Genomic DNA, 25,858 nt, shown 5'->3' with positions numbered 1-25,858 from the left:
GTTTGTTTGTTTGTTTGATTGATTGATTGATTGATTGGTTGATTGGTTGGTTGATTGGTTGATTGACTGGTATGTCTCATGTAGCCATACAGGTTATTCTATCCTATCTGTAGCCTATGTTTGTTTCCCCTGTCAGACAACATAGGCTATTTCTGTCACAACATGCTGCATTCAGATAACACTTTATATTTGCTGCTATTTGTGCAGACTTCTGTAGGCCTATTCTGTAGGCTGCAATCGGTAGACTGCAAACCTGCCTATGAAATGTAAAACAATACAAGTTTAAGATCCTATGGCTGAAATATGTAGCTATAGGAGCAACACATAAGAGGATCCCAACTGAATTAAAAATTTTGCAGGAATAAGTTTCATTTCATTTCAAAGGTAAGCCACACAGTAGGACATTTGTTACATGGTCCTTGTGGAATGCTGTGTTTATGGGTGAGCTGGCTGGCTTTCACGTGCCAGCACCCTAGTGAGGGTGACCCCACAAGACACCACGGCACCAAAGACACCCACAAGCTGCCTACTCAGCAGCTGTCCAGACAGGTGTGCGCTCAACCTTAGACCCTAAACTTCCTGGACAGGGAGGGATAAAAGCCTGTGAGTGTAAACATTTATTCAAAAACCGTATGACAGAAAAGTGTCATGGCATTTGTTGTGTTTTGCATGAACTGCAATATTTGCCTAGTCTTCCTCTGCATAGAGAAGGCAAAATTATACTTAATTGCCCTAATTCATCTTTTTCTTACGTAGACCTATTTAGTACTTATTGCAAATGAATGTGGGCATCATGCAAGTCCTTAGCCTAAATAGCATGCTTCAAAGTGATCCAGTGAAAGGACAGTGGAAGCTGGCAACACCCAATATAAGTTATTCCTAGAAAGGCCAAATATACCCTTTGCGGTTACTGTCACCGGGTGTTGTGTTTAAATACAGTGATGGAAATCCCCCACTGTATCCCCACAGCACTCCCCCTTCTCATCTACCATGAACATTACGGATCTAATGTCATGATGTGACATGTGATCTTTGTTTCTGAAGTGGCATTGCCTACCAGTGAGGTTTTGGAATGCAGATACCTACTGTGCTCTCCTCACTGTGATTATTGTGAATTTGCTCTGAAGGGGAAATACGCCTGCACCCTGAGCTGAAAGAATTAAACTTGATGCATCAGAGTACGTCAAGAGTTTGGTGACCAGTGACGTCTGGATATAAATACTCTCTCTCCATTTATGGAGCAATGTTTCGCTTGGACACTTGGACCCGCATTTCAACATTACAAAATCATGAGACAACACTTTGATGTCTACCTCAAATTGTTTTAAAATATATCCGGCTTTCTGGTGAAAAAGGAATGGTTCGGTCATGGCACTTTTATTTAAAAGAATTTAAATTTAAAAAACGTGTAGCTTTTCTTCATATCCATCATTAATATCCTGCAACTGCTGGCTGCGCTCACCTCCAGTAAGTCAGTAATTCCCAGCCCTATTATTGTCTGCAGTGCACTGGATAGTATTTAAGGCTCTATGAAGAGAAGAATTCTGGATGCATATTTTACATAGAAATGCTAATGGGGACATGACTGAATAATGCGAAGAGGGAGCTTCATTTAAATCAGACTCCTTAGAGTCATGGACCAAAATAAATGGGCCGCTTCGAGTATTGAATGGTTTGCCTCAGTACTCAGAATGACCTCCCATTACTATGCCCTGGCAGCAAAGCCTAGGCACCCAAAGCATAGGCAGCATACCATCAGCTGTCTTTGCATCCATTTCCACTCACATACTCAAAAGTGGACACATATTCGACTTAAATGTCTAACTTTATGAACACATATATATCTGCAACTAGGCTATACTGTTCGTGTACGGTATTGTTGTTTGGCATACTCTATGTCAGACCTGAGGTAACCTGGCCCCATTTTTTTCAATAGCGTTTTAGTAACATGTAGTTGACGACGGGCTTTGTTGTAATTTTATAGAAATATAATGTTTAGTCAGTTTTGACATGCCTCCCAGAGGTGGGTTGGCCAGGTATCGTAATGACCCTGTCTGCCTATTTGTCTGTCTGTTTGCTGGCAATGTGTATTTGTTGCCTGCAGGGGGGGCTAATATACACATGCAGTCATATAGACTCTATTGGGCAAACACACACACACACACACACACACACACACACACACACACACACACACACACACACACACACACACACACACACACACACACACACACACACACACACACACACACACACACACACACCACGGTATGTAAAAGTGTTGGCCAGGGGGCAGGTTTCCATCTCTTATTGCACTTTTTAACGAGCCAGTCTGTCATAGGTGAATGATGGCTTTCTCTGCTTTCTGACTTTCTCTGCACAAATTCTTGAACATTACAGGATTACATAGCCTACCTTTTAATGCCAAAGTGTGGATTTTCGGGAAGACACTTCACTGGGAGTTCCCATGAGATGCAGCTGAGAAACAGTGTGGAAATGGGCAATGCTGTTTGGTGCTCATTTAATGGTAGAGGAATACATGTATAAATGTTATGAACAGAATCCTGTATATTCTAAAATGCCAGTGAGTGTCTTTTCAGCTGAGGGCTTTGCAAAGTAGGGTGTAGTGATGTTTTTTTTTTTTTTGCTGAAATAGGCAACAATTAACGTAAATGGTAAAATGCACACTTTATTCATAGGCCTACATTAATTCACCCTGACACCTCTAAGCAGCATACTTCTGGTTCTGTTCTTCAGCCTGCTTTGCAGACTACATAATATGTAGCCTATTCTTGGTAAGCCTTGACTTGTATGCTTCATGTCAAAGTAAAACAGAAGTTCCACTTGCATACTTGACATTCCAACATGACTCAGCAGTGTCACCAGGTCTTATCATCACTGAACATCTCACAACCTCTGTGGAAACACTTCTGTGGATGAACAAACGGATGTGTTGATGTACTGCCTCTGTCCAGCTGTGTGCGACTATGCATCATTCTCTCAGAGTATATGCCAAGACCTTACACCAACATGAGAGCAGGTGTCATCTAAAGCTGCTGTCTGAACAGCATGGTAAACCCAGTGCACCTCAGATATACCGTATGTACTGAGACAATGGTTCAATTGCAGTGCACAGTATGAGATAAGAGTGGGCTATAATTGCATTTAGAGGTCATCAAAAAAACCTTGGCTACAAAACAATTTAAAAACATAAGCACAAGGACAGAAGGACACAAATGTGACGAGCCACAAGAAATCCATCCGCAAGCAGGCCTGAGGGCACATTGCACATGGATTCTGATAGTGCCGATTTATAATGACAGCCAAATCTGGTGATGAATTTGTGGCTTTTTGAATGTGTGTACTCTCAAAGCAGAAAATAGGGAACCCAGCTCTAAAAGATCCTCTTGTCCATTGAAAAGACAGAAATGTATGGTCATGCATGGCCAATGTTTGGTTTTCTCAGTTTCACTCTGAGAGACATGTGGCCTATTTTCCTGTGGCTTGTCACAAATGAGAAAAGGTTCAAACAAAGGAGAGGTTTATAAATAATTTAAATCTAGGATATTACCTGAAATGGAGATAATGGATTGATCATAATGGAAATATAACATGAGAAGCTTAAAACTCACAAACTCCACTAACTTGTTAGCCCATTGGTTTGACAGTGAGCTTTGGATGTTTCTCATCTCAGAGTGCACAAAATTTCATTTACAGTTTGTAGCCTATAATGTAAACAATCACAGGCCACAGATTGACTGTTGTGGACTGTTGTGCTTGCAGACATATAGGATTTTAAAGAAATGCTGGGGTAAGTAGTGCCAAAGGGTAAGTTGAGTCACCCATTTCACTCATGGAGCCTTGTTGCTTGATAGATGAGCAAATTTTAGAAAATGCATTTCATATTATTGTGTCTGAACAGTTGCACAACTTGTCTTGGGCCCAGGTAAGGGGGTGCTTTTAAAAAAAAAAAGGTTAAGAAGAACCACTGGTTTATAATATGGTCAGTCGATACCTGGGTTTAGTACTGTCATTTCTGACTATTCTCTCAGTCACACAGCTGCATATTGTGTTTTCAGTATTAACCTATGAGAATGCCTAGAACAGGTCACATGAGTTGATAGAAGTCCTTAAAGGCCATAGTAGCCATTCTGGCATCATTACTTCGCCAAAAAAAGAAAACGGGGGCACACTGCCACCACTTCAGAAATAACTTCTCCAGAAGGAGAGCGCCCCTTTCTCTTTGCTTTCGCACATCGCAGCATCTAAAGCATGCACCTCCCTGAAATAATCCTCCCGTATAAATAGCAGAACCCTAGATATCCATCCTCTGACACAGGGGCCAAGCAAGTATGCAGGCTGGTTTTCCTGCCCCCTCTCCCTGCTGGCATGGGCCCTCAATGACTGTGGTTGTGTCCTCATTCCACATCCTGCTCATGCTGCTAGTGTGGCATTTCAGCAGTTTATTAGCAGATAAGACCTGCTTACGGCTGTAAGTTCAGGGCTTTTGGGAGCTCTGTTTTTTTTTATCTGTAATTAAATGGAGCCCATAGAAACAAGCTCAATTTAGCATACTGATGTATTTTATGTGTGGTATATGAATATCATGTATGAACAAATTGTGTGTAGTTTTATGTCAATATAAAGAGATGGATGTAGGATTCAAGTCGTATTAAAATTTTATGATTTACATCCATATTTCTGTTAAGACGGATTAGCAGTATTGACAGCTTGTACAGTAAATATGTATCTGGATTGAAGTCTATTTTTGATAGTGAGACTGCTTGAAGTTCTGAATGGGTCTATGAGCAGGATGTGGTGTGTCATGAGAGCATGTGCACCTGGAGTCTATTCATATAGCATGAAGCACAAAAGGCCTGAGTACAGGACAGGGTTATTATAGTGTAGTGTGTTGCTGAATACCTATCAGCACTGGGCTGAGAGTTTGGAGGGCTTTACTGAAGTGAGTAATTAGTCACCAGCGGTTCTACCCATTTAGGGGCCCTAGGCAAAACATAGTCAAGGGGCCCTCTTGAATTATTTTATAGTATTTACCATGGCAGGGCTGACTGTTGCCCCCACCCCCACCCCCACCCCCACCCCGCCTTACAATGGGCAGTTTTGGTGGGGCCCTAGGCAAGTGCCCAGTATGCTTATTGGTAAAACCTGCGAAATATTACGAAGACGTCAAGACTGATCTTATTTTTGTGAGTGAGTTGGTCAAACACAATGCAGAGCATCCATCCTTCAATTTTTATTGGAGAAGAGAATTTTGGAAACGTCCAAAATCTAACTAAAAATTGAAGGATGAATGCTCTGCGTTGTGTTTGACCAACTCACTGACAAAAATAAGATCAGTCTTGACGTCTTCGCAATTTTTCACAGGTTTTACCGTCTTGGTACTGTAATAGTACCCAGATGAACTGCAGCTGTCTGAATGAGAATTGATGTTATGTTTTTAACTGGAGATTGGATGCTGCTGCTTTGTTAATGCACTATGTTCACATTTGATTTTTGGTATAATTGTTTTCCTTTTCCTTGTTATTGCACTATCCTTGTAGAAATCTGTTTAAGAAAAGATTCAGAAGCAGGGAACATGAAAGAAAAGTTTATTTAAAAGAGAGGTAAAAAGTTAAAAGTTATTGAAATATGTCATTAAACGTGTATTATATCAGAGTGAAAAGAGTCACCAAAGAAATTTTGACAAAACAAATAAGCAACATCATAACATATTTTGCGCAGGAATGGCAAGAATCAGACATTTGAACCGATTCATCAGTAGTATGACACCGATCGAAATACTTTTTCTGACCAAACACTACTGTAGGCTATGTGTATACAGAGCAGGGGCACGTGACAGCAGGGAGATCTATGTGCAGTTTCTGGAGGAGGGTGGTAAAACAGATAGTACTGTAAATGCATCACAGTATGCTTACTGTGATACTGATACATAATATATCATATATCATAATATATACATAATATAATATAACATAATATAATATAATATAATATAATATAATATAATATAATATAATATAATATAATATAATATAATATAATATAATATAATATAATATAATATAATGTAATATAATATAATATATGGTTGGTCACCAGAAAAAGTATGAACTCATTGAATATACTTATACTACATATTCATCTGGCGAGAAGTAGGTTACATGTTACAACAATACGGTCATCACATGCTGCTGCAATACAAAATGACACTTTGATTACAAAGGTGGTTGTTTACTAAACACCTTGATGTTCATCCGTGTACTGTATGGTAAAACATAAAATAGAACACATTCTCTACAAATGTTGAAAGTCCAGGGGTGCATTTCTCGAAACCATAGTTGTTAACTACGCTAGCTACTTTGTTGTTTGCAATGCAATTTCAAATTGGCAACTACACAAGTGGCTAACTGGTTTGCAACTACGCTTTCAAGAAACGCACCTCAGCCTTGTTGCTACTGTCCCTATTATTGTCATTCTGATTTATTATCTTCATCAAATCATGTGTCCTGTATAGAACTGCAGATAAGCACACTGTTTTAGTCATCTACAGACTTTACAGACATTATGGTACAATTATGGTACATCGCACAATACATTGTTTTTGTTAAAACACCAAAGCCTGCTGACCAATGCCTAGTAGTGATGAAATCAAACTCTAGCCTTACATTTAATCTTAAATACAGTATATGCTTTCATTGACATAAATAAAATACTAGTTTACACACACACACGTTTACATAGTTGCATCATTGTATTAATTAAGTCAATCAAAAAGAAGGTCAATAGACTGTTGCATGCAAACAAAAGTAAACTGTTTTCCAGTGGCCCAACAAAGAATGTGTGCATGCGCATGTGACTAAAATGATTTAACCTGACCCATGTTGTGTTATGGTTGTAGAAGTCATGTTTCTGCGCATGGGTGGAAAAGACCATTTAAATACAATGGCTGTATTTTAATCTGCAGTGACAGCCTCTTCATCCAGTGCAATTGTTACACAACCTGCGAAATGAATACATTGAAAAAATAATAAATTAATCAATGAATAGTGAAAAGACAATAGTGGAAAGTATAGGCCATCTGTACAGTATAATCTTTATCTTTAGCCTTTGCACCACATTGCTGTATTAAGCCCAATGTCATGAACATGTATAGCTCTTTTCTTCTCCCATTACTCTCTCTCTCTCTCTCTCTCTCTCTCTCTCTCTCTCTCTCTCTCTCTCTCTCTCTCTCTCTCGCTCCCTGCTTCCTCCTTGCATATGTGACCTTTGACATGACATTTCACCTCGGGGAAGACAACATCTGTTTGAGCAGATAACCTTGCCATAATACTTCTAGAACGACTTGATTTATGCCACACCAAGAAGGTCTGCAAAACCTGAGGTGACATATATTTTGTTCAGATGGGAGAGACCCAAGACTAAGAATAATTTTTTTAAATTATCTCTTCACACCAGACAATTTACCTAAAATCTGTAACAGAGCACCTCAGGACTTGTGTCTATGTTTGTCCTTAACGTTCAATTATGGATGTCTAGAAGTAGCACATACCGTATACTCACACGCGCATGCGCATGCGCATGCACGCACGCACGCACGCATACACACACGCGCGTGCGCGCACGCTCGCAGGCGGGCAGCCAGGCAGCCAGGCAGGCACGCACACACACACACACACATACACACACACACACACACACACACACACACACACACACACACACACACACACACACACACACACACACACACACACACACACACACACACACACCGACACACACACACACACACACACACACACACACACACACACACACAGGCTAACAAGACGAGAATTTAAAAAAAAAAAAATGAAAATGTTTTCAAAGACTTCAAGTACAGCTCGTCCCCGTGAGGCTGGGACATGGTGATGATCTGAGTGGATGAGAGTAGAGAGCCATCTCTGAATGAGTTTCAGGAATGCAGCCCCATTGCTGTGGACTGATTGCAGCAGGTGAATGTGTCCGTCTATCAACAGCTGTCCAATCAGAACAGCTCACTGGGCCAGGAACCAACAAGAAATCACATTAAGGAAAAAAGTGTTTGAGCCTACTGTAATACCTGGGGATCATAAATAGAATTTGACCTATTATTTTTCTAGACCTCGCAACTATTTGCTTGTGTGTGCAAATATCCATCAGATGCATCATAAAATAGCACACACCATATAACTGCACTCTAGTGTGTTACCATGCGACCAAACGGAAGTCACAAGAGACTGAGCAATGTGCTAAGATGCTCAAATTGAGATTGAACTGAGATTGAATGTGAAATAATCATGCCTCATCCTTCAGCTGGATGTTGGTCTTCAAAAAATATGCTCAATCAAAATGGTTATCAACTTTGATAAATTGCTTTTGTCCAAAGGACATGAATCAACTACAAAGTCCTCCTCACTTTTGAGTCTCTCCATGGTCTGGCCCCTATACAATCGCAATCGCAATTACACGCTGAGGAAGGACTCTGCCTGAAACGTCAGTAGGTGAATAAACAAAAGAAAAATCTGAAGAGTGCTGTCCTTCACTTCATTTATTCATCTATGTTTTATGGGGGATTCAGCACCCAGCTAAGAACTAATTATTAGGCGACCGTGTGAGCACGTCTCCTCCACTTTACAACTGGCCCCTATACCCCCACAAGATCCTTGTGGTCCTCTTCCAAAGGCCAGCTGGACATTCCCTCACGGCAGATTCAGGGCCACCAGTGACAGAGCCTTCCATGTAGTTGCTTGCACGCTTTTGAATACACTACATAACCACAAATCAAAATGCCCCTTCACTGGCCATGTTAAAAAACACCTCAAAACATTCTCTGAGGCCTTTCTGCTTTATTTCCTGCAAGCACAGAAACCTATATCGGTACACACACACACACCTATGCAGAAGCTATGTTAAGCAAAATTGAGTATTTTGAAAGACGCTTAATCAAAATCATTATTATTATTATTATTATTATATTATTAGTCAATGAATGATGAAATTTGTGTTTTAAAAGGCCACCTGTTGCATCTTGCGCCACTTTCACAAAGATGAAGACAGAGGAGCCGTCTAGGGACACCAGAAATACAATGATTTGCAAAATCAAGACCTCCAAATAGTAATCATCTCATCTTAAAAGACTAATTTCAATGTTTATTTATGATAGAAGTCTGTGAAGGTTGGTACGAATGGTGGAAAAACCACCAGGTCTAACATTTCCAGGCCTGAAGAAGGCCAACACCATATGCTGAACACTACACAACAACAGGTTTTTTGGGTGCGATCAAGGCAGACCCCATTGCTTAATAAAAGTTTAAAAAAACGAGCACCTGATGTTTGTTAGAGAATGTGGGGAAAACACAACCCTAAAAAAATGGTTCAATGTCAGATGAAGCAAACGTAGACCTTTTTTGTAATGCACACTAACAGTATGCTTGCATACTCTGCAAAGAAGTCTTTAAGGAAAAGAACAACCTATCAAAAATCTAGCATGGTGTCGGATCCATAATGTGTTACTGCTTTGTTGCATCTGGTATTGGAGGCCATGAGCATATCAAAGGTATCATGACAGGTATAACAGGCATCATCATTTACAGCAAAATGCTTAACTCTGCAAGAACACTTGGCTTGAAGTGAAGATCATGTGCATGCCCTCCAACAAGACAAAAATCCAAAGCACACATCGAAAAGCACACTGTGGTTGAAAAAAAACACTCTTACTACACTTCTAAAATGACAAGCCATGATGTAAATCCAGTTGAAATCAATTAAGTTACAAATAATATACAACAATCGCAACAATCATGAATAACTAATATTTTTTTATTTTGTAAATATGATATATGTGAAAGAGAATTTGAAGCTCAGAGTAACAGTATGCAGACTGAAAATGTGTGGAAATATGGATTGTCATATTGATGTCATGTTACGTTCTCTGAGACTCTGAGTATGTCACAAAAAGGAAGACTCCTTATCCATGACAACATGCTCATGCCACTTGTTGGAATGTGTGTGACTGAATATGCGGAAGGCCGCTCATCGATCCTGGTCTTTGACAAGCCTCTAATTTGGCTGACTTGACCTTTCACCTCTCACTCAACTCCAACCTCAACGGATCATCAGCGGTCAAGGAATTACACTTCTGAGGAGACCTTCCCTCCCTTTGCTTCCTGAAATCATGTGGGAACACACAGCCTTTTTATAGATTTGCCACCCATTCCAATCTCCCAGTCATTATTTATGCTTGCTGCAATGCTGTATCAAGTAGATTAAAGTGTGGGGACGGTAAAGTGTTTTAAGTGTTTATTTACAGTGCAGTAGCTACTGCAACTGCAAATGACCTGAGTATAAACGTGTTACTTGAAACCGTTCTACATGTAGGCCTACACTAACAGCAACACATGCCTAGTGAATGCTGATATAAAAAAAAAGCAAAATAGGATCGATGGACAGCTGGGGCTTGAGAGGGTGGGAGAAAGTTAAGGGTGCAAAAGGGAAGGAGAGAGAAAGACGTGTGGAAGGGAACTATAGAGAAAAAGAGGCACATTTCTGCCTTCTATACTGATACAAGTGAATCATGTTCAATGAACATGTGAAAAAAACATTTTCCATCAATTGACCATCATGAATAGTGTTTTCACACGTTCATGATTCACATGTTTTGCACTTTCAAAAGTCTCAATTTCCACAGAAGTGTAGGCCAGGGATTCCCAACCATGGATATGGGTACCACTAGGGCTACATAAGCACTTGCAGAGGGTACATGGAAAATATTTAACGAATGTAAGGACCATCGTGACATTGGGATAGAGGAAGAGATATGCTGCACCATAGTAGGGTTATGGGGGTTCACATGGTATGTCAAAAAGACAGGAGGACAAAAATGACCAAAAAAACACTTGTGTAGGCCAACCTTCAATGGGCTGGTGAAGTGTGTGAAAGACAGGCCCCTGCATAGCTGCTAACAGCTGGTTCAGCTGTGTGTGTGTCAGGCACGCTTCTGGGCAGACACTCCCTACAGGGTTCAGGTGAAATTACTGTGTCTGTCTGCACTCTGCACCACATCAAACTCAATGCTCAGGAAGTACAAACCCACTGTCAGTATTAACCACACTACAACTTCTTTAATGTCTCAGTCCCAAAATGTATAGACCTATTCTCACTGACTACTTGTCTTTCCGAGATAGTAAACTGAAGTAATATTGACATCAAGTGCATGTCAATATAAGCAAATATCGAGCAAATTGGAAAAGTGGAAAATTGGATTTTGTCAACACCAAGAAAACCCAACTCTCAACACAAACATTAATTGATGCACATGGCTTTACAAAATGATCTCAGTTGAAGAACAGAGTGGCGGATGTCAAAATAGGATGTTGCGTCAGAGTTGTTTTTCCCTCGTCTGTAGCACTTTCGTCACAAAAATACCACAGAATCTTTTTAGCGTTGAAATTTACAGAGTTCTCACTGTGCCAACTGTACCAGTAAATATTCTTTTTTTAATCTTGCTGAATCAATCTCAAACGCGCGCACGCACACACACACACACACACACACACACACACACACACACACACACACACACACACACACACACACACACACACACACACACACACACACACACACACACACACACACACACACAAAACCTAGGTTCCCTGAACACGGTTTTGTCAGTTCATGGATGTGTGTGGCATCTCTTTGTTGAGAGCAGATGACCATTATTATCACTCCCATGACACTCCCATCAATGGACATCTCCTCCTCTTTCTGCTAATTGAAGGTGGTGGGAAGACGAGGTGGAAATGGTTTACCATTCCTCGTTGGAGATGAAAGTGGATGTACTCATTGGTAAATAACATGGTATGCAATGTCTGTACAGCCCAAGGCATTTGTGAGATGGGTTGGCCTGTTTTCTGCTCCTTTAACCCATAACTAACACAACTGGCCAGCCAGTTACTCTTGGAACAGGCCTACTTTCCTTTCATTTTAAGAATGAAAATTGGAGATAGCTTAAAATCTTATACTATATGCTTCAATTGACATTAGGAGGATACAAACATCCCTTCTTGTATTTAATTGAATTAATATTCATTATTTACATTTTATTTTTTTAAAAGAAAAAAACAGACACAAATAATTGAAATTGTAACAGATCAGAGCTTGTCATCAGCTTCAGAGAACACCTTAAATTCCTGACAGGGGCCTATCTCAGCTTAGGGGTGTACAGGTGTGAGAGTGGCAGTGAGGCATCTTCCTCAAGTGATTGTTGAAAAATGCTGAGGCCAAGTCAGCATGAGCTGAATAGCTGCCGTCGCAAGAAAGCCGAAGCTGCGTAGCCCCTTAATGCGCGCCGTACCTCCTGTGGCACACTGTAATAGACATTGAAAGTTAACTACTATAGTACTACACTACTATGACAGTGCACTGGGCCTTCAGTAATACATTACAACGTAGTCATTGTACTTCTGGTAACAGCTCATTTATAATGATGGGTCTTAAGGGGTTAAAGGTTGGTCCATTTCAGAGAGACTTGGCCAAGGATGACTGGAGCACACAGGATAGGCCTACGTTTTTCTGTTATTTTATTGTGGTGCATGCATGGCAGTGTTAATTTCGTCAACCAGGACGATGACGAAAATATTTCGTCAACGCCCCTTTTTCCCGTGACGATGACGAGACGATGACGAACAAAAATTGCTTCCAGAACATAAAAATATGACGAAAATAAAAATTGATTTTCGTTAAGGAGACTAAGACGAGACGAAATTTACAAGCCATGGACGAATGGACATTAAAAATGTAATTGTTTAAAATGAATTTGTAATTGTTATTGTTTCTTGAACTTCATAGAAGATTACGCGCTGTTGCCCTGTTTGTCTCAGCAGGCAGTGCCTGGCGCTGGTGCGGCTCAATCAGTGGTAGCCTAGTTCAGTGAGTCCTGTTCAGTTGAGTTTAGGCACTAAAAGGTTTCCCAGAAAGAGAAAAAGAAAGAGCCGACGTTGAGACAATTGTTCATTTTGAAACATGTTCAACAACCCCTTTGTCCATAACGAAGACGTGTGTGTTTGTGCAGTCATGATAATAGTGCTACCGTCACTCGCGCCAATCTTCCTCTGATGCTGTCATTTTAAACCTCCTCGAGCTTCCTCTCTTCTCCTTTCCACTTACGCATACGCCGACGTCCGTTGTCTGTTCTTTTGTAATGTTTGCTATATTGGTTGTTTAACCGTACGAATAGGCAGTTTGCAAGCAAATCATGAAGATCGGATTCATGCATTTATTTAGATCAGACACACCGGGAGACGTTTAAGGAATGCGCGCGCTACAGGGGAAAAGTTGTTTAAGTAGTCTAAACAGAGGCACGGCTACTGTAGTTTTGATAAGAATCAATGTGTGGGCGATCAGGGTCTAAAGTGCGGAGAATTGAAACTTGTTCCCGTCGAGGGCAAAGCTAAAAGACCCAAGGCAATCGACATCCCTTCCATGCGATGCGTATTACAATAGCGTCTCCCAGACATCCCAAGTTCTAAAAACTCATTGCTTAAACTTGGTGATGCTTATCGACCCTCGACATCCCGACAAACAAAACAGCATTAGTGTTCAACCATTGTTTGTCAATGTCCTTTCTGTCGTCCAGTCTGCATAGAACAACTGCCTACTTTTCCCCCAGGACGTCCTACGAAGTGCGCGTAATCTATTTGAAGTAGTCTATTCCAGGAATGACGCACGAGCCATTATCTTTCTCTGTCCCGCATTGCCAATCGAAATAACGCGAACTTGCATAGTCTAAAATCAGGAATATTTCATCTGTCTCGCGGCCATCGGGGAGCCACTATCAAATATCAGAGAAACTTCTTGGACTTCATTGGGATGTCTGGTCTTCCCACTGCCTGCTATCTGCAGGCTATGAGTCACGCGGTCAGGTGAAGAAGAGCTTGTAGCCTACGTCAGTGTTTCTCAACCTTTTTTTAGGCGAGGCACCCTTTCAATTCATGAAAAATTGCAAGGCACCCCAAATCAACAAGCCGTAACATGGCATAGCATCTGATACCACAAAAGCTTAGAAAAGTAACACATTGGGAGGCGTCACACAACCTACATTCAAAGTTGCAGCTGACTGGGGTGACCTATATTTACTTTATTGTACGTAAATGGCAGATGAAATGGCAGATGAAAGATTCCTCTGACTAGCCTTAACTTACCAATTTAGACACATATGTATCATATTACATAATTTATTTATCAGTCACGTTTCCACGGCACCCTTGAGCGGGGCCCGCGGCACCCCTGTTGAGAAACACTGGCCTACGTGATCAAATTCAAAAGCAAATAATATGCAGCAGCTTCTAATGCACGAGAGCGAGCGAGAGAGAGCGAGAGAGAGAGCGCAACCTGCACCTGGAAGTGTGTGTGTCTAATGCTCCTTTGCTCTATATGCTGTTGAAATTACGTTTACAGGACTATTTGTTGCACTAGGCTATCTAGTAATAATTTGTGTAATAATTTGACTAAAATGACGAAAATGTGAAATGTTGACTAAAATGACTAAAATGACTAAAATTTGACTAAGACTAAAATTAATTTTCGTCATTTAGACGAAGACTAAGACGAAATTGGGAAGGCAATGACTAAATTTGACTAAGACTAAAATTGATTTTCGTCATTGTGACTAAGACTAAGACTAAATTTAAAAAAGCTGACGAAATTAACACTGATGCATGGCAAACGTTTTGACGCAGTGCACCTTCTTCAGAGTCAAACCATGCTGGTATTATAGAATAGAAAGACATTATTCCCTCCTTTTCCAGCATTGGTTACTAGTGTGGGTCTAGACTCTAGAGCATCGCCAGCAGGAGCACTCATAAATAGGTAAATCAATATCGCCATTTACAAAACCCCACCATGAACTAAAGCGAAAAATAAAATAAAATAAAAATACATGACAGACACAGAGAAAACAGGATAAGCATAATTCCTCATTTAGGCCATGTGTGTTCCAGTCATCCTTGACCCAGTCTCTCTGAAGTGGACCACCTTGTTCTCTACTGTCTACACTCCTGGACTGTGAGCACCTAGAAGGCAAGAGCACAAGTGACCTCCTTTCCCATTGCTTAAAGGTTATATAGGCCATGCTTCAGTGACAACCTGTTCACTTTATATATTTAGCGTCACTTTCACTCTTTCAGTGTCAACTTATCAGTTACCTCTGTCCCTTTTCAGATGGTCAATAAAGTCTGTCCTTACAGAACCATACGGTTCCCTCATCTTTTTTTTTTGCTTTCTTACCACCTCCATGTTATAAAACAACTATAACATACAGGGTGTGGGACTCAGAGCCTTGTTGTCAGCTTTCTCCTTGATTTCAGTGAAAAATCAACAGGTAAAACGAACCTCAAGAAAATAATATATTTACAACATATTTATATCACTACATTTTGCACTATTCGTGGTGTTCAAGTCGTTTTCGTTTATTCATATTGAGAGGGCAACATCTCAACGTAACATGCTAACATCTTAACATAACATAAAATGTCATTTGATACTAGTCATAGCAGAAATTATACATTTGCCAGGCCAAACAAAAACTCAACAAAATTAATTGAAATCAATTTCTAGTCTCAGACATAAGCTGACAAATAACCACAGCCAACTCTCAAGAGAAGTGGAAACTTCTCTTGTGGAAATTCCCCTCTGTCCAAAGTCAATATCGAGAAAAAGGAGTGGCTGTGGTTAGACAACACCTTCCTATTTACTTTGAATGTAGGCAAAATACCATTCCACAAGTATTTCATTCTATTTTTAGGAAGATCATTTTTCATTTGATATCGAATCCCCCCCTGCATAGCCAACAAATCAATGCACAAATATGAATTTAGAGGCGCACTCACCATTGGCTCTCATGTGGTAGTTGTTGCTGTTGTTGTCATTGAGTTGGTCCTCCAAGGACTCCATGGAGGTTTTGGTGGAGGCAGTAGGTTCTCCATCGTTGAGGTCCACCAGGTCCATCTTCTCAGGCTTCTCAGGTGTCAGAGGTTCTTGGGAGCCTGAGGTTTCCAGCTCAGTGGCTTTGGGCCCTTCAGAGACAGGCTCCTCTACAAAAACCAACATCAACAAAAAACAATGAGACATCATTTTTTTGTTTAATTACCACATTTTACCTCTGGAGATCAATGAAGTAACCTAACTGTACTCTGCTGTACCCCACAGTCACTTCACTGACATACAGGCCTGTGCAGTGTTCCTACAGTAATTTATCACTTGTATAGGAAAATACAAATGTTTCTCAAAAAACAAAGCCTATGCAGTTGCCCCCAACTTCCAGAGGTATTAAAACCCACAAACTCCCCAAACTTCAGGTTAGTTAGTACAAATAGATTTTGCTAAATTGATCATTTGAGGCCTCCAAAATGTGTCTATCATGGACTGCACAGGATTATGGGCAAATCAGCAGATATTTCGTCTGCAAAGATAGTAATTAAGGAGACATTTTTTTTTTAAAAAAATTACGGGAACCAAGAAAAAAATCAAGGGTATCTAGGCAATTCATTTTATAGGTATTGTGTCTGACAGGTGTTGTCATTAAAATACCTCATGATTAATCATCAAACATCCCCAAACATCTGCTTGCTTATGAGGTTTTTTTTTCCAAAATCGGGAAAACATGATTTCTTTCAAGCCTATTGTTTTTTTCTACCAACATTCCCACACACCTAGAGGCAGTCAATTGAGATTAGTGGTTATGGGACAGACACACACCTGGAGTTTCTGGGGGTGTTTGTGCTTTCTTCATGGCCTTGGGGTGACCACTTACATGTTATGGAAAGGGGAGGGTGAGAGGCTGAAAGTGCCCCTCCAGACTAATTTAGCCTACAATGCTAAATCTGACCTCTGCATTGGAGCACACATACATTAGTCTATGTTTCTCACTCTCCAACACATAGGCCTAAATGCAACTAAATCACTGTTATTACCTCAATTCACGTGCCAAAATATCAGTAGCTTCTACTCTTTCTTGGGCATTGATCAGGCTGTAACGCTTTTTGTATGTAAGGAAAGCATGCATGTGTGCATTGGGGAACAGGCCAAGTTAAATGGCAAGAACTCTTTTTTTGCAATCAGGCCCTTATTTATACTATTAAATTGTGTTTTCTACTCACCCATGGTAGATTTGCATCATTTGAAGCACTTCCGAAGATATTGAATTTAGTGATATTGGGTGATATCCATGAAGTGCCTTTCATCCGGGCAATATGATATTAGGTACCCTAATAACATACTACTAGAAATCTTCAATTACATTGAAATGACCAAGATAGGCATGTTGGAGTATGTTCTGACCATGTAGTCATTAGAATGAAGGTTGTCATTAGAATATTTCCTTGATATATGAATGGTTGTAAGTGCAGCTTGATGTTTTAAAAATCCATTAGACTACAACTGTGGTACTGTATTCATCAAGTTCCACTAGGCCATTATTTGTGTGTATTATTGCTTTTTTTCTATTATTGTTATTTCATCAAACTGCACTTAAAACCATGTATACATCAAGGACATGTTTCAACTACAATATTACATCAAACACTACTATCCCTTGTAATTTCAATGTAATTTTGGGGCCACAGTCAGTTCAAGGGCCTGACGGCAGCCATCTTGAAAATGAGGCCTTTCCTGAAGTCAGAGTTTGGCATATAGATGTTAGTACAGTATGTTGTTGAGTACATCTGATACTGAAAAGCACTGAGAAACCCTTTGTTAGAATTGTTTGAGTCATAAGTCTTAAGTGCACCAGAAAACTACCTTAACAGTCCCATGATACTTTCCAGCAAGTTTCATGCTGCCACCTCAAATTCTCTAGTCCCACCAACTGGTCAAATGTGGAAGTGCATTTCTGCTCTTACTTCTTTTACATTTACATCCAATTTTCAAAACTTTGGTATTTGCTGAAACCTTGTAAAACATTGGTATTGCTTGAATCCTAGCTACAAGCCTAAACCAGGCATATTCAACACCCACCAAGATGTTTTCTGCCATTTGAATTTTGTAAAGAAAAAAAGGTTTTGGGTTTTACAATCATTTGGCCATGGCAGCCAGTGCCTACTACTACTGTGCAGTTTGCCCTCTAATGGGCATTACAATTAGGGTCAATGCATTTTGGCTCATATCTCTTGGTTAACAGCAATGCAGGTTGTCCCATTAATAACCCTTGTGAAAAGGTCAGTCATATTAGATTACCCTAGAATTGACTATATATATTTTCCATTGGCCACAAAACCTGATATTAATGATGCATAGACTGTGCCTGACCCATATGATGTGATTATTTTTGGCTGTGAAAGTTACCACAGCAAATTTGATGGGGAAGCTGCAAGGAAGTGGGCTTACGTATATCTCATCCATACATTGGTAGCCTATATTAACTTTGTGTAAGTATTTATGACCAGGTTCCCGTCATAAATTCATTCTGTCAGCAAGACAACCATACAGTATATAGTCTTATTAACCGCTTGCCCCCCACATTGCTGCATACAGCTACATTGATGCATTTTAACAATTTACTAAAGAGCAGTTTAGTTGAGACATTAGACCATGGTGAACTGTTTATTCATTTTGAGCTCAGACTATAACACCCCAGCAGTAACCACCATGTGAATGTGCTTCACCTCCCATGCTGAATAAGGGAAGGAAATTAGAAGATACACAAAAAGAATCTACTTCCTACAGGCTGAAATGTAAGCACCATTTATGGTAGAAGGCAAGAAGGCAGAAGTTTTTTATGTCGAGGTCTTCATAGGCCTGTACATGCAACTTCCTGGAGCTGAATATATCATATCATGATCATAATCATATTCATGTCTGTTCTTTACGTGTACGTTACGTTCATATTTGTTCTTCCCCTAATAGGCCTATGTTTTGTGGTTCATATGTTTTGCTTTATAGTTCTTTATAATTCTATAATTCTTTAGAGATCATTGTAGTTTTTACATATTGCACATAGGCCTATGTAAAAATATCCCATAGAAAATACGCCAGAGATAAACCTATTCTCCTTAAATCTCATATAGAGTGGTTGATAATGTTGGAGAGCTACAATACCTCTGTCAGGCTCGGACTCCACCACAGGGTCAGGCACAGGTGAAGCTGGCTGAGGAGTGGCTTCCTGTACACTTGAGTCTTGTGCAGTGAACGTTTCCATCTCTACTGGGTGTAATAAATAATTATGGCATTAATATTGTAATTAGCAAATAAAAATGTTTTTACTTTCACTTTCAAGATTCAATTTTTATTTTCATGTGAGCACCTTTTTCTGGTGTGGCTTCAAACACAGCGTCAGCTTCCACTGTGCTCAGTGGAATAACTGCATCCTCGTGCTTGTTGCGTATATCAATAGAGTACCTCTGCACAGTGAAATACACAACATCAGCACAATGACTACAACACCTCTAATGTTAGCAATTCACATACAAAAATAATGGCCTGTATACAAAAATAACTGTGGTCGGTGGAATAAGGATCATTATAAATAAGAATATCCTTGTGAAATTGGTTTCAAATTATTTATGTAAATGTGTTACATATTTTACAAAAATATTAGCTCACCCGTTTTTTCTTCTGTTTTACGAAGCAAACTATCACGATGATAACAGCAACAATTATGATGATCACCAAAACAACATATCCTATGAAAAATGCATTCATACAGTATGTTAATTGTCTAACAAGTATCAACAAACATGTAAGTGACAAGTGAAATTCCTTGGTCATTGTGATCATCACACAGCGCATAACAGGACATGGGACAAAAGCCATGCTCTGCAGGTACCACCACGCTCATAAGCAGGCTTCAGTAATGACAATGGTGTGCAGTGGAGCAGTGTGCGGTAAGTAACATGCTCCGGACAACGTGTTTAGGATAAACACAACTCCTGTCACCATTAGAGAGGGCAGTCATGGGTAGGCGATTAGGACGTCAGACTTGTAGCCCAAAGGTTGCCGGTTCGAGTCCCGACCCGCCAGGTTGGTGGGGGTAGTAATCAACCAGTGCTCTCCCCCATTCTCCTCCATGACTGAGGTACCCTGAGCAAGGTACCGTCCCGCTTCACTGCTCCCTAGGGGCACCATTGAGGGCTGCCCCCTTGCACAGGGGAGGCATCAATGCAATTTCGTTGTGTGCTGTGGAGTGCTGTGTCACAATGGGAGTGCCATTTAAGCTGCCGGACCAATTCCTTAAACCACTGACCCAAGCCTACTTCTTCTTACAGCAATACCCAAGGAAGTGGTTCATGATTATTTTACAATTATTTCAGATACAGGTAGCATAAAAAAGTACAACATTGATGTTGAGCAAAACCTTTGCTAGCAACACTTTTTTTCTAGCTGCAAAGTCCAAGAATTTAACATGAAGTGTGACACAAGATGTAACATGGAATTGCTTACCTTTGTTCGTTGTTTGTGGTTGGGGTGGTGGCACTGTAAAGAAAAACATAAGTACTGTCACAGTTTCTTAGTGCTTTGCCACATTGTTTTAACAATGATTGTTGACAAATAACCCCATTTGGAACTTGAAAGTGTAAAGCAGGAAAGTGCTGTACCTTTTGTGGATGTTAATGTAGTCTCGGGACCTTAATATGAGGGGTATTCAAATGTGAAACAAAATACATTATGTGAGTGTTTGATTTAATTTAATTTGATTTAACTATTTGAGGAGGCAATTCACAATGATTTTCCCAATGAGTGGTCTTACAAAATTCACCTCACCTAGAGACTGGCCACTTGTAGCTGTGTTTACAGTGGAAGTAGGAGTCCCCCTGGTGGTAATGTGCTCCTCCCCAGGAGAGGTGTTGTCTGGTGAACTGGAAGCAGCTGTAGGTCTCGGTGAAATGGAGCTGAAGTCTGAGTGACCTGTGTTAACTTCGGGTGACATTGGCATTGTGGAATTTTCAGTCACTGTGTTGAAATGAGAGGTGCTGTTGTCAACATCGGGAGTTATGGTGACATTGTTGTTTGTTGAGTTGTTTGGTGTTTGTTGAGTTGGTTGAGTTGTTGAGATGGCTGAACTGTTGTCAGAACACTGAATGTTCACCACCACACCTGTAAATGAGCAAGGCAATAGCGAGACAGAGACAATACTCCTTGTGTATTACACTGCAAGTCACTAATCACCAATGAAAACGGTGTACAAAAAGTTGTAATGTAGTCCATGTCATCGCGGAAAAACACAGCCTACAGGCCGATCAAATGACCACTCCCTCTTTTGGTCCTGCAGTAATGTCTGCAATGACATGGCAGTCTAATGTTCCCCTTTCAAATGGAGGTGTAGATTTAGAATTACACATCCGTTCAATATATGGCTTGAATGTCATATCATTACAGATGTGTAGTTAATTACACCTATATATTCAAATACACCTGTTACATCTATCAACATTCATTTGAGTAAAGTGATCCGTTTTTATAAGCGGTATATGTATGTATGTATGTATGTATGTATGTATGTATGTATGTATGTATGTATGTATGTATGTATGTATGTACTGTCTGTATGTATGTATGTATGTATGTATGTATGTATGTATGTATGTATGTATGTATGTATGTATGTATGTATGTATGTATGTATGTATGCATGTGTATGTATGCATGTGTATGTATGTATGTATGTATGTATGTATGTATGTATGTATGTATGTATGTATGTATACAATGTATGTATATAAGCAGATTGAGATGAATATCTTTGCAAATGAGCCCTGGCCAAGGTAGCAGCACACATTGCAGTAAGTGGAAAGTGGAAAAAAATGTAAGAAGTATCTTTACTTGGTTTAAATCATTTACTTGGTTTAATATATACATCATACAGAGTAAGCTAGACCTACCTAAAAATCTACTTGAGTAAAAGTAAAAAAATAAATAAATAATAATAATTGTAATTTGAGTAAAAGTTACTTAAGTTCTTATTTAGTTCTTACTTAGTTCTCTCGAGAGCTAATTGAACTTTACTTCTTGAATATTACCCTCCGTGACGTCTGTCCAATAACCTGGCTATGGTAACGTATCTTAACCTGGATAGGAATTTCAAATAGCCATCTTTGTCAGACTGACTCGGTCATGGAAGGATGGGAGGGCCCAGCAGGTTGGCCCATTGGTCTGACAGCCCATTGCTTGGGGGTCTGGATTTCGTGGTCTGGATTTCATTGCGTTTTGGTCTGGGACCTTCAATTTCGCAGGCTAGGTCGCCTACAAAAAAATAGTCTAATGGCTTTCATTTAACTGCCATTTGTGAGCTTCAGTTCATGAAGAAGCCTTGTTATAGGGCTAAGATTTAGGTCCAGCTGTGCTGCTCCTCCCTAAGCTAGAGTTCCTGGTGTGTACTATGAATGTTTGACGAATGAGGATTCCATGCATGCATGCTCCAAATTTGAAAGTGCTATTCTCATGCCGTGACTTGCATCTCTACTGTCTACAGTCGGACTAATGGGTTGTTGGACCAAGGACATGGGACCGGCGGGCCTTGGGTAACCATTCAACACATTGGTCCAAGGTAGATCGTTTCTGTAAAATGGTTAAAAATGCAAAATTCCACTTTAAGTCCAGCAGATTTTTTCCCCTCCATTTCATTTTTCTTTATCAATCAGATTTTACTCAGTACTCATGGCAGATTCAAATGCTTGAGCAAAAATATACTTGAGTAGCCTAAAAGTATGAGCATCCATTTTAAAAACTACTATAAAAATTACATTACTCAATTACAGTAATTTGAGTAATTGTCGGCCTAATTAGCTACTTTCCACCCTTGGAAAAGATCAAAATAAATATTGAAATAAAAAGTACAAGAGTAAAAATGAAATACATAAAACAAATTCTGTCTCCATTATGTGGACATTTAATAGAATATAGCTACTTGAGAGTAGATCACACCCTGTTTCTAAAAGATAAGAGACTACTACAAGAAGGCCCAGCTACCACGAGATCTGCTCACTAACTTCTACAGGTGTACAATTGAATCAGTATTTACATACAACATTACATCTTGGTACACCAGCAGCACATACGACAACAAGAAGATGTTACAGCGCATCATTAAAACAGCAGAGAGAATCATTGGATGCCAACTACCCACACTTGAGGAGATCCACCATACACGCTGCACAAACAGAGCATTAAACATCCTTAAAAATCACACACACCCTGGTCACAGGCTCTTCACCATGCTACCATCTGGCAGGCGCTTTAGGACTCTGCGTGCCCGCACTACGAGAATGAAGGACAGCTTTTACCCTACTGCCATTAGACTCTTGAACTCAATACGTCACCTGCCCCCCCCCTCCCCCCCCCCCCCCCCCCCCCCCCCCTCCCCCCCCCCCCCCCCCCCCCCAACCCCTCAATACTTCAGGACTATCGATACTGTGAGATGCACATGGATTTTTATATATTATTTATTTACTGTTAATATATCTTTTATTTTGTGGGCATTTGTGGGTTGCTACTAAACATAATCTCGCTATATTTATATAGTGACAATAAAAGTCTACTCTCTCTCTCTACTCTCTCTCTACACATATTATATACAAGTAGGAACCAGTGCTTGTGCTGAATATGATGGCCACCCTACCAGATCATAGTGATTTTAACATTATATAAATCTTAACGCAGAATGTTAAACAGTGTCTAGATAATGTAAAATGGTATTTCTATAAAAAAATATCGCCATAATTCAAAATAGGTTGGCTTGCACCAACCTCCTTCTGGCAGACTGTGAAAAGCAAGCACTGTTGCTTGTTTTATGTTTTAACACAGAGCTAGTACTGTATCAGATGTGTCCAATTGACTTAAAAAAACACTTATATTTTGAAGTGATGTACTCCAATGCAACATATGGCAGTAATGGTTCAGAGTTAGATGCTTGCTTTTAAGCCAAATACACCTATGCAAAGACATATGTATTGTGCATCCCACATCTGTGTGCAAAAACAGTCACATACCAATCAGCAGTAGGCAGGTGCAGAGGGCCAGTTGGTTATCCATGTTCTTGACTTGTGGGGTTTCAACAGAACGGTAACACGGCAGCCCAGGGACCAACTGAAGACTAAAGAGTTTCTCATCCTCTGTAGATTATGACCAAGTGTCAAAACCACAGAAAAGAGGATGTACGTAACAGGAAATTACACATATTTGCCTCATTGCGAAGCATTTCAACTACACTAGTGTGATCTTAAACACTACTCTGTTGCTTATTCCCCCATTAACCCAGTTGTACATAGTATATAACAGATCATAGGGTCATATAGTCAACACCTGCATTTCATGATTTGTCATATTAAAACTACTGTAGGCCTACTACTGTACTACAAGGCTTAATGGAAGAATCCATGAAAAGATACAATGCTGCTTATGTGTTCTCCATGTCTCAGTAATAGTCATAGCCATGTCAATGCTCATAAGGGTTAATTAAGTGTTCATTGCATAGGCTAAGTAAAGTGAGATTAACTCCTAATTACTCATATAAAATCATGACATGGAATTTGTTAAGGTATTCATTAGCCAACGTGTATGTAGTAGCACCACCATGTGTTGCTCTTGGACTACGTTTCGATAGGAATTTTTATTTTAGAATTGTATTGCTGTAGATTGTCTGATGCTGCTGGACACTAAAAATAGGGGGCACTATGAGACTTTGTTGGGGGGGGGGGGGTGGCTTCAGAGAAGATTCGGGTGCTTCACGGGGATGGATCTCCTGAGGGCACAAGCACAGAGAACATGGTGTGCTCCAACTCGAGAGCCTGACACACAGAGCCAATGGCAGCATGCGAATGGTTAATCCAAGCTCTGCCCCCACCAGAGCTGCAAGTAGAGGTGCGACTCACTCACCCTCGTTGGAGAGTGCGTCAGCGAGGGAAGTAGATGCGCACATCACCATCTTCACCTAGCAGCATGCGGGTCCCACAAGTCAGAGCAGCAGCTGGGGAAACATCAATGTCATCAAGATTGTGTGCACAGTCACGTGGACACTCCACGGAGACCAGACCACGACCTCAGGTGGAAAGTACTATTACATATTTGAAATTTTGTGACTGTAAAGCCTCAAAGTTGAGAGATGTACTGTTTGACGTATATAGGTCTATTGCTTGAGTTGAATATCCTGTAGGCCTACTGTAAGGTGCTGTTCTGAATATTGAGATCTTGTGAAGATGTACAGTCTGTGAGACCTATAGACTGTAAAAAAAAATGAACAAAAAACAAAGACTGCTGTGCTTTATATAAAGCAGATAACTGTTTTAATTCTTAATTCTAGTTTTGATTAAAGATTAGTTGGTGGCAGGATTTACATTTGGCAGAAGTGAATGGCTTATGTCCAAGGTTTTATTTGTGTTATGGTATTGTGTGCAAAGCTTTGACATTAGGAGCCATTTTTGGAAAAGAAAAAAAAGTGCAAGCAATAGGCAACAACTGTAAATTGCCAGAAGAAATGATGGTGGAAACACAGGAGCTTGCTCAATAACATAGCCTATACAGTTTTATTCCCAAACACTAGAGGGTGCTATAAGTCTTAACATTCAAACCCAGTAAAAATAATGACTGAACTTTTGAAATGTATGGTGAAATCAGGTAAATTGAGCCACTTTTTTGCATACAAGCTAATGGTCCAAAGTGGCCCAATTTACCTGAATGTACCCCTATAAGTTTTGCATTACTTTTTTGTTGAACACATTTTTTTTCATGGAGATTTTCAGCAATCTCTCAGCAGAGTAAAAGCTACCTCTTGCATGTGCCTTGGCTTGTTTTCCGCACCGAAACTCTACAAAGAAACTACTCT

At 40.1% G+C, this 25,858-nt stretch overlaps 1 protein-coding gene across 3 annotated transcripts; it reads right to left on the bottom strand.

Annotated features, from left to right (window-relative positions):
- Positions 1-6,115: 6,115 nt before the first annotated feature.
- si:dkey-27h10.2 (mucin-2) lies at positions 6,116-24,110 on the bottom strand. Of its 3 annotated transcripts, none has more exons than XM_063220095.1 (9): positions 24,027-24,110; positions 20,803-21,135; positions 20,637-20,666; positions 20,482-20,514; positions 19,645-19,724; positions 19,346-19,442; positions 19,141-19,245; positions 15,936-16,139; positions 6,116-7,024 (listed from the first exon to the last, which is right to left on the bottom strand). In XM_063220095.1, exons 1-9 carry the CDS (start codon positions 24,067-24,069, stop codon positions 6,978-6,980), a joined length of 972 nt encoding a protein of 323 aa, XP_063076165.1. In that variant the 5' UTR covers positions 24,070-24,110; the 3' UTR covers positions 6,116-6,977. The 3 variants fall into 3 exon arrangements, with proteins under 3 accessions (XP_063076165.1, XP_063076166.1, XP_063076167.1); XM_063220096.1 differs by having other exon boundaries at positions 19,141-19,242; XM_063220097.1 differs by lacking the exons at positions 19,346-19,442; positions 19,645-19,724 and having other exon boundaries at positions 19,141-19,242.
- Between the last annotated feature and the right edge of the window lie 1,748 nt (positions 24,111-25,858).

This window comes from Engraulis encrasicolus, chromosome 16 (assembly GCF_034702125.1).
Source record: "Engraulis encrasicolus isolate BLACKSEA-1 chromosome 16, IST_EnEncr_1.0, whole genome shotgun sequence".
Taxonomy (NCBI): Eukaryota; Metazoa; Chordata; class Actinopteri; order Clupeiformes; family Engraulidae; genus Engraulis; species Engraulis encrasicolus.
Note: the sequence above shows the minus strand (reverse complement) of the source record. Positions and strands in the feature narration are given on the sequence as shown.

What these genes read in the sequence shown, in the direction of transcription:
- si:dkey-27h10.2 (XM_063220095.1), bottom strand. Translation starts at nt 24,069, where the DNA reads ATGGATAACCAACTGGCCCTCTGCACCTGCCTACTGCTGATTG. An exon ending in TACAAGTGGCCAGTCTCTAG is followed by an intron (nt 20,667 to 20,802) that starts GTGAGGTGAATT and finishes CCTCATATTAAG; the next exon opens with GTCCCGAGACTACATTAACA. An exon ending in ACCACAAACAACGAACAAAG is followed by an intron (nt 19,725 to 20,481) that starts GTAAGCAATTCC and finishes CATTTTTCATAG; the next exon opens with GATATGTTGTTTTGGTGATC.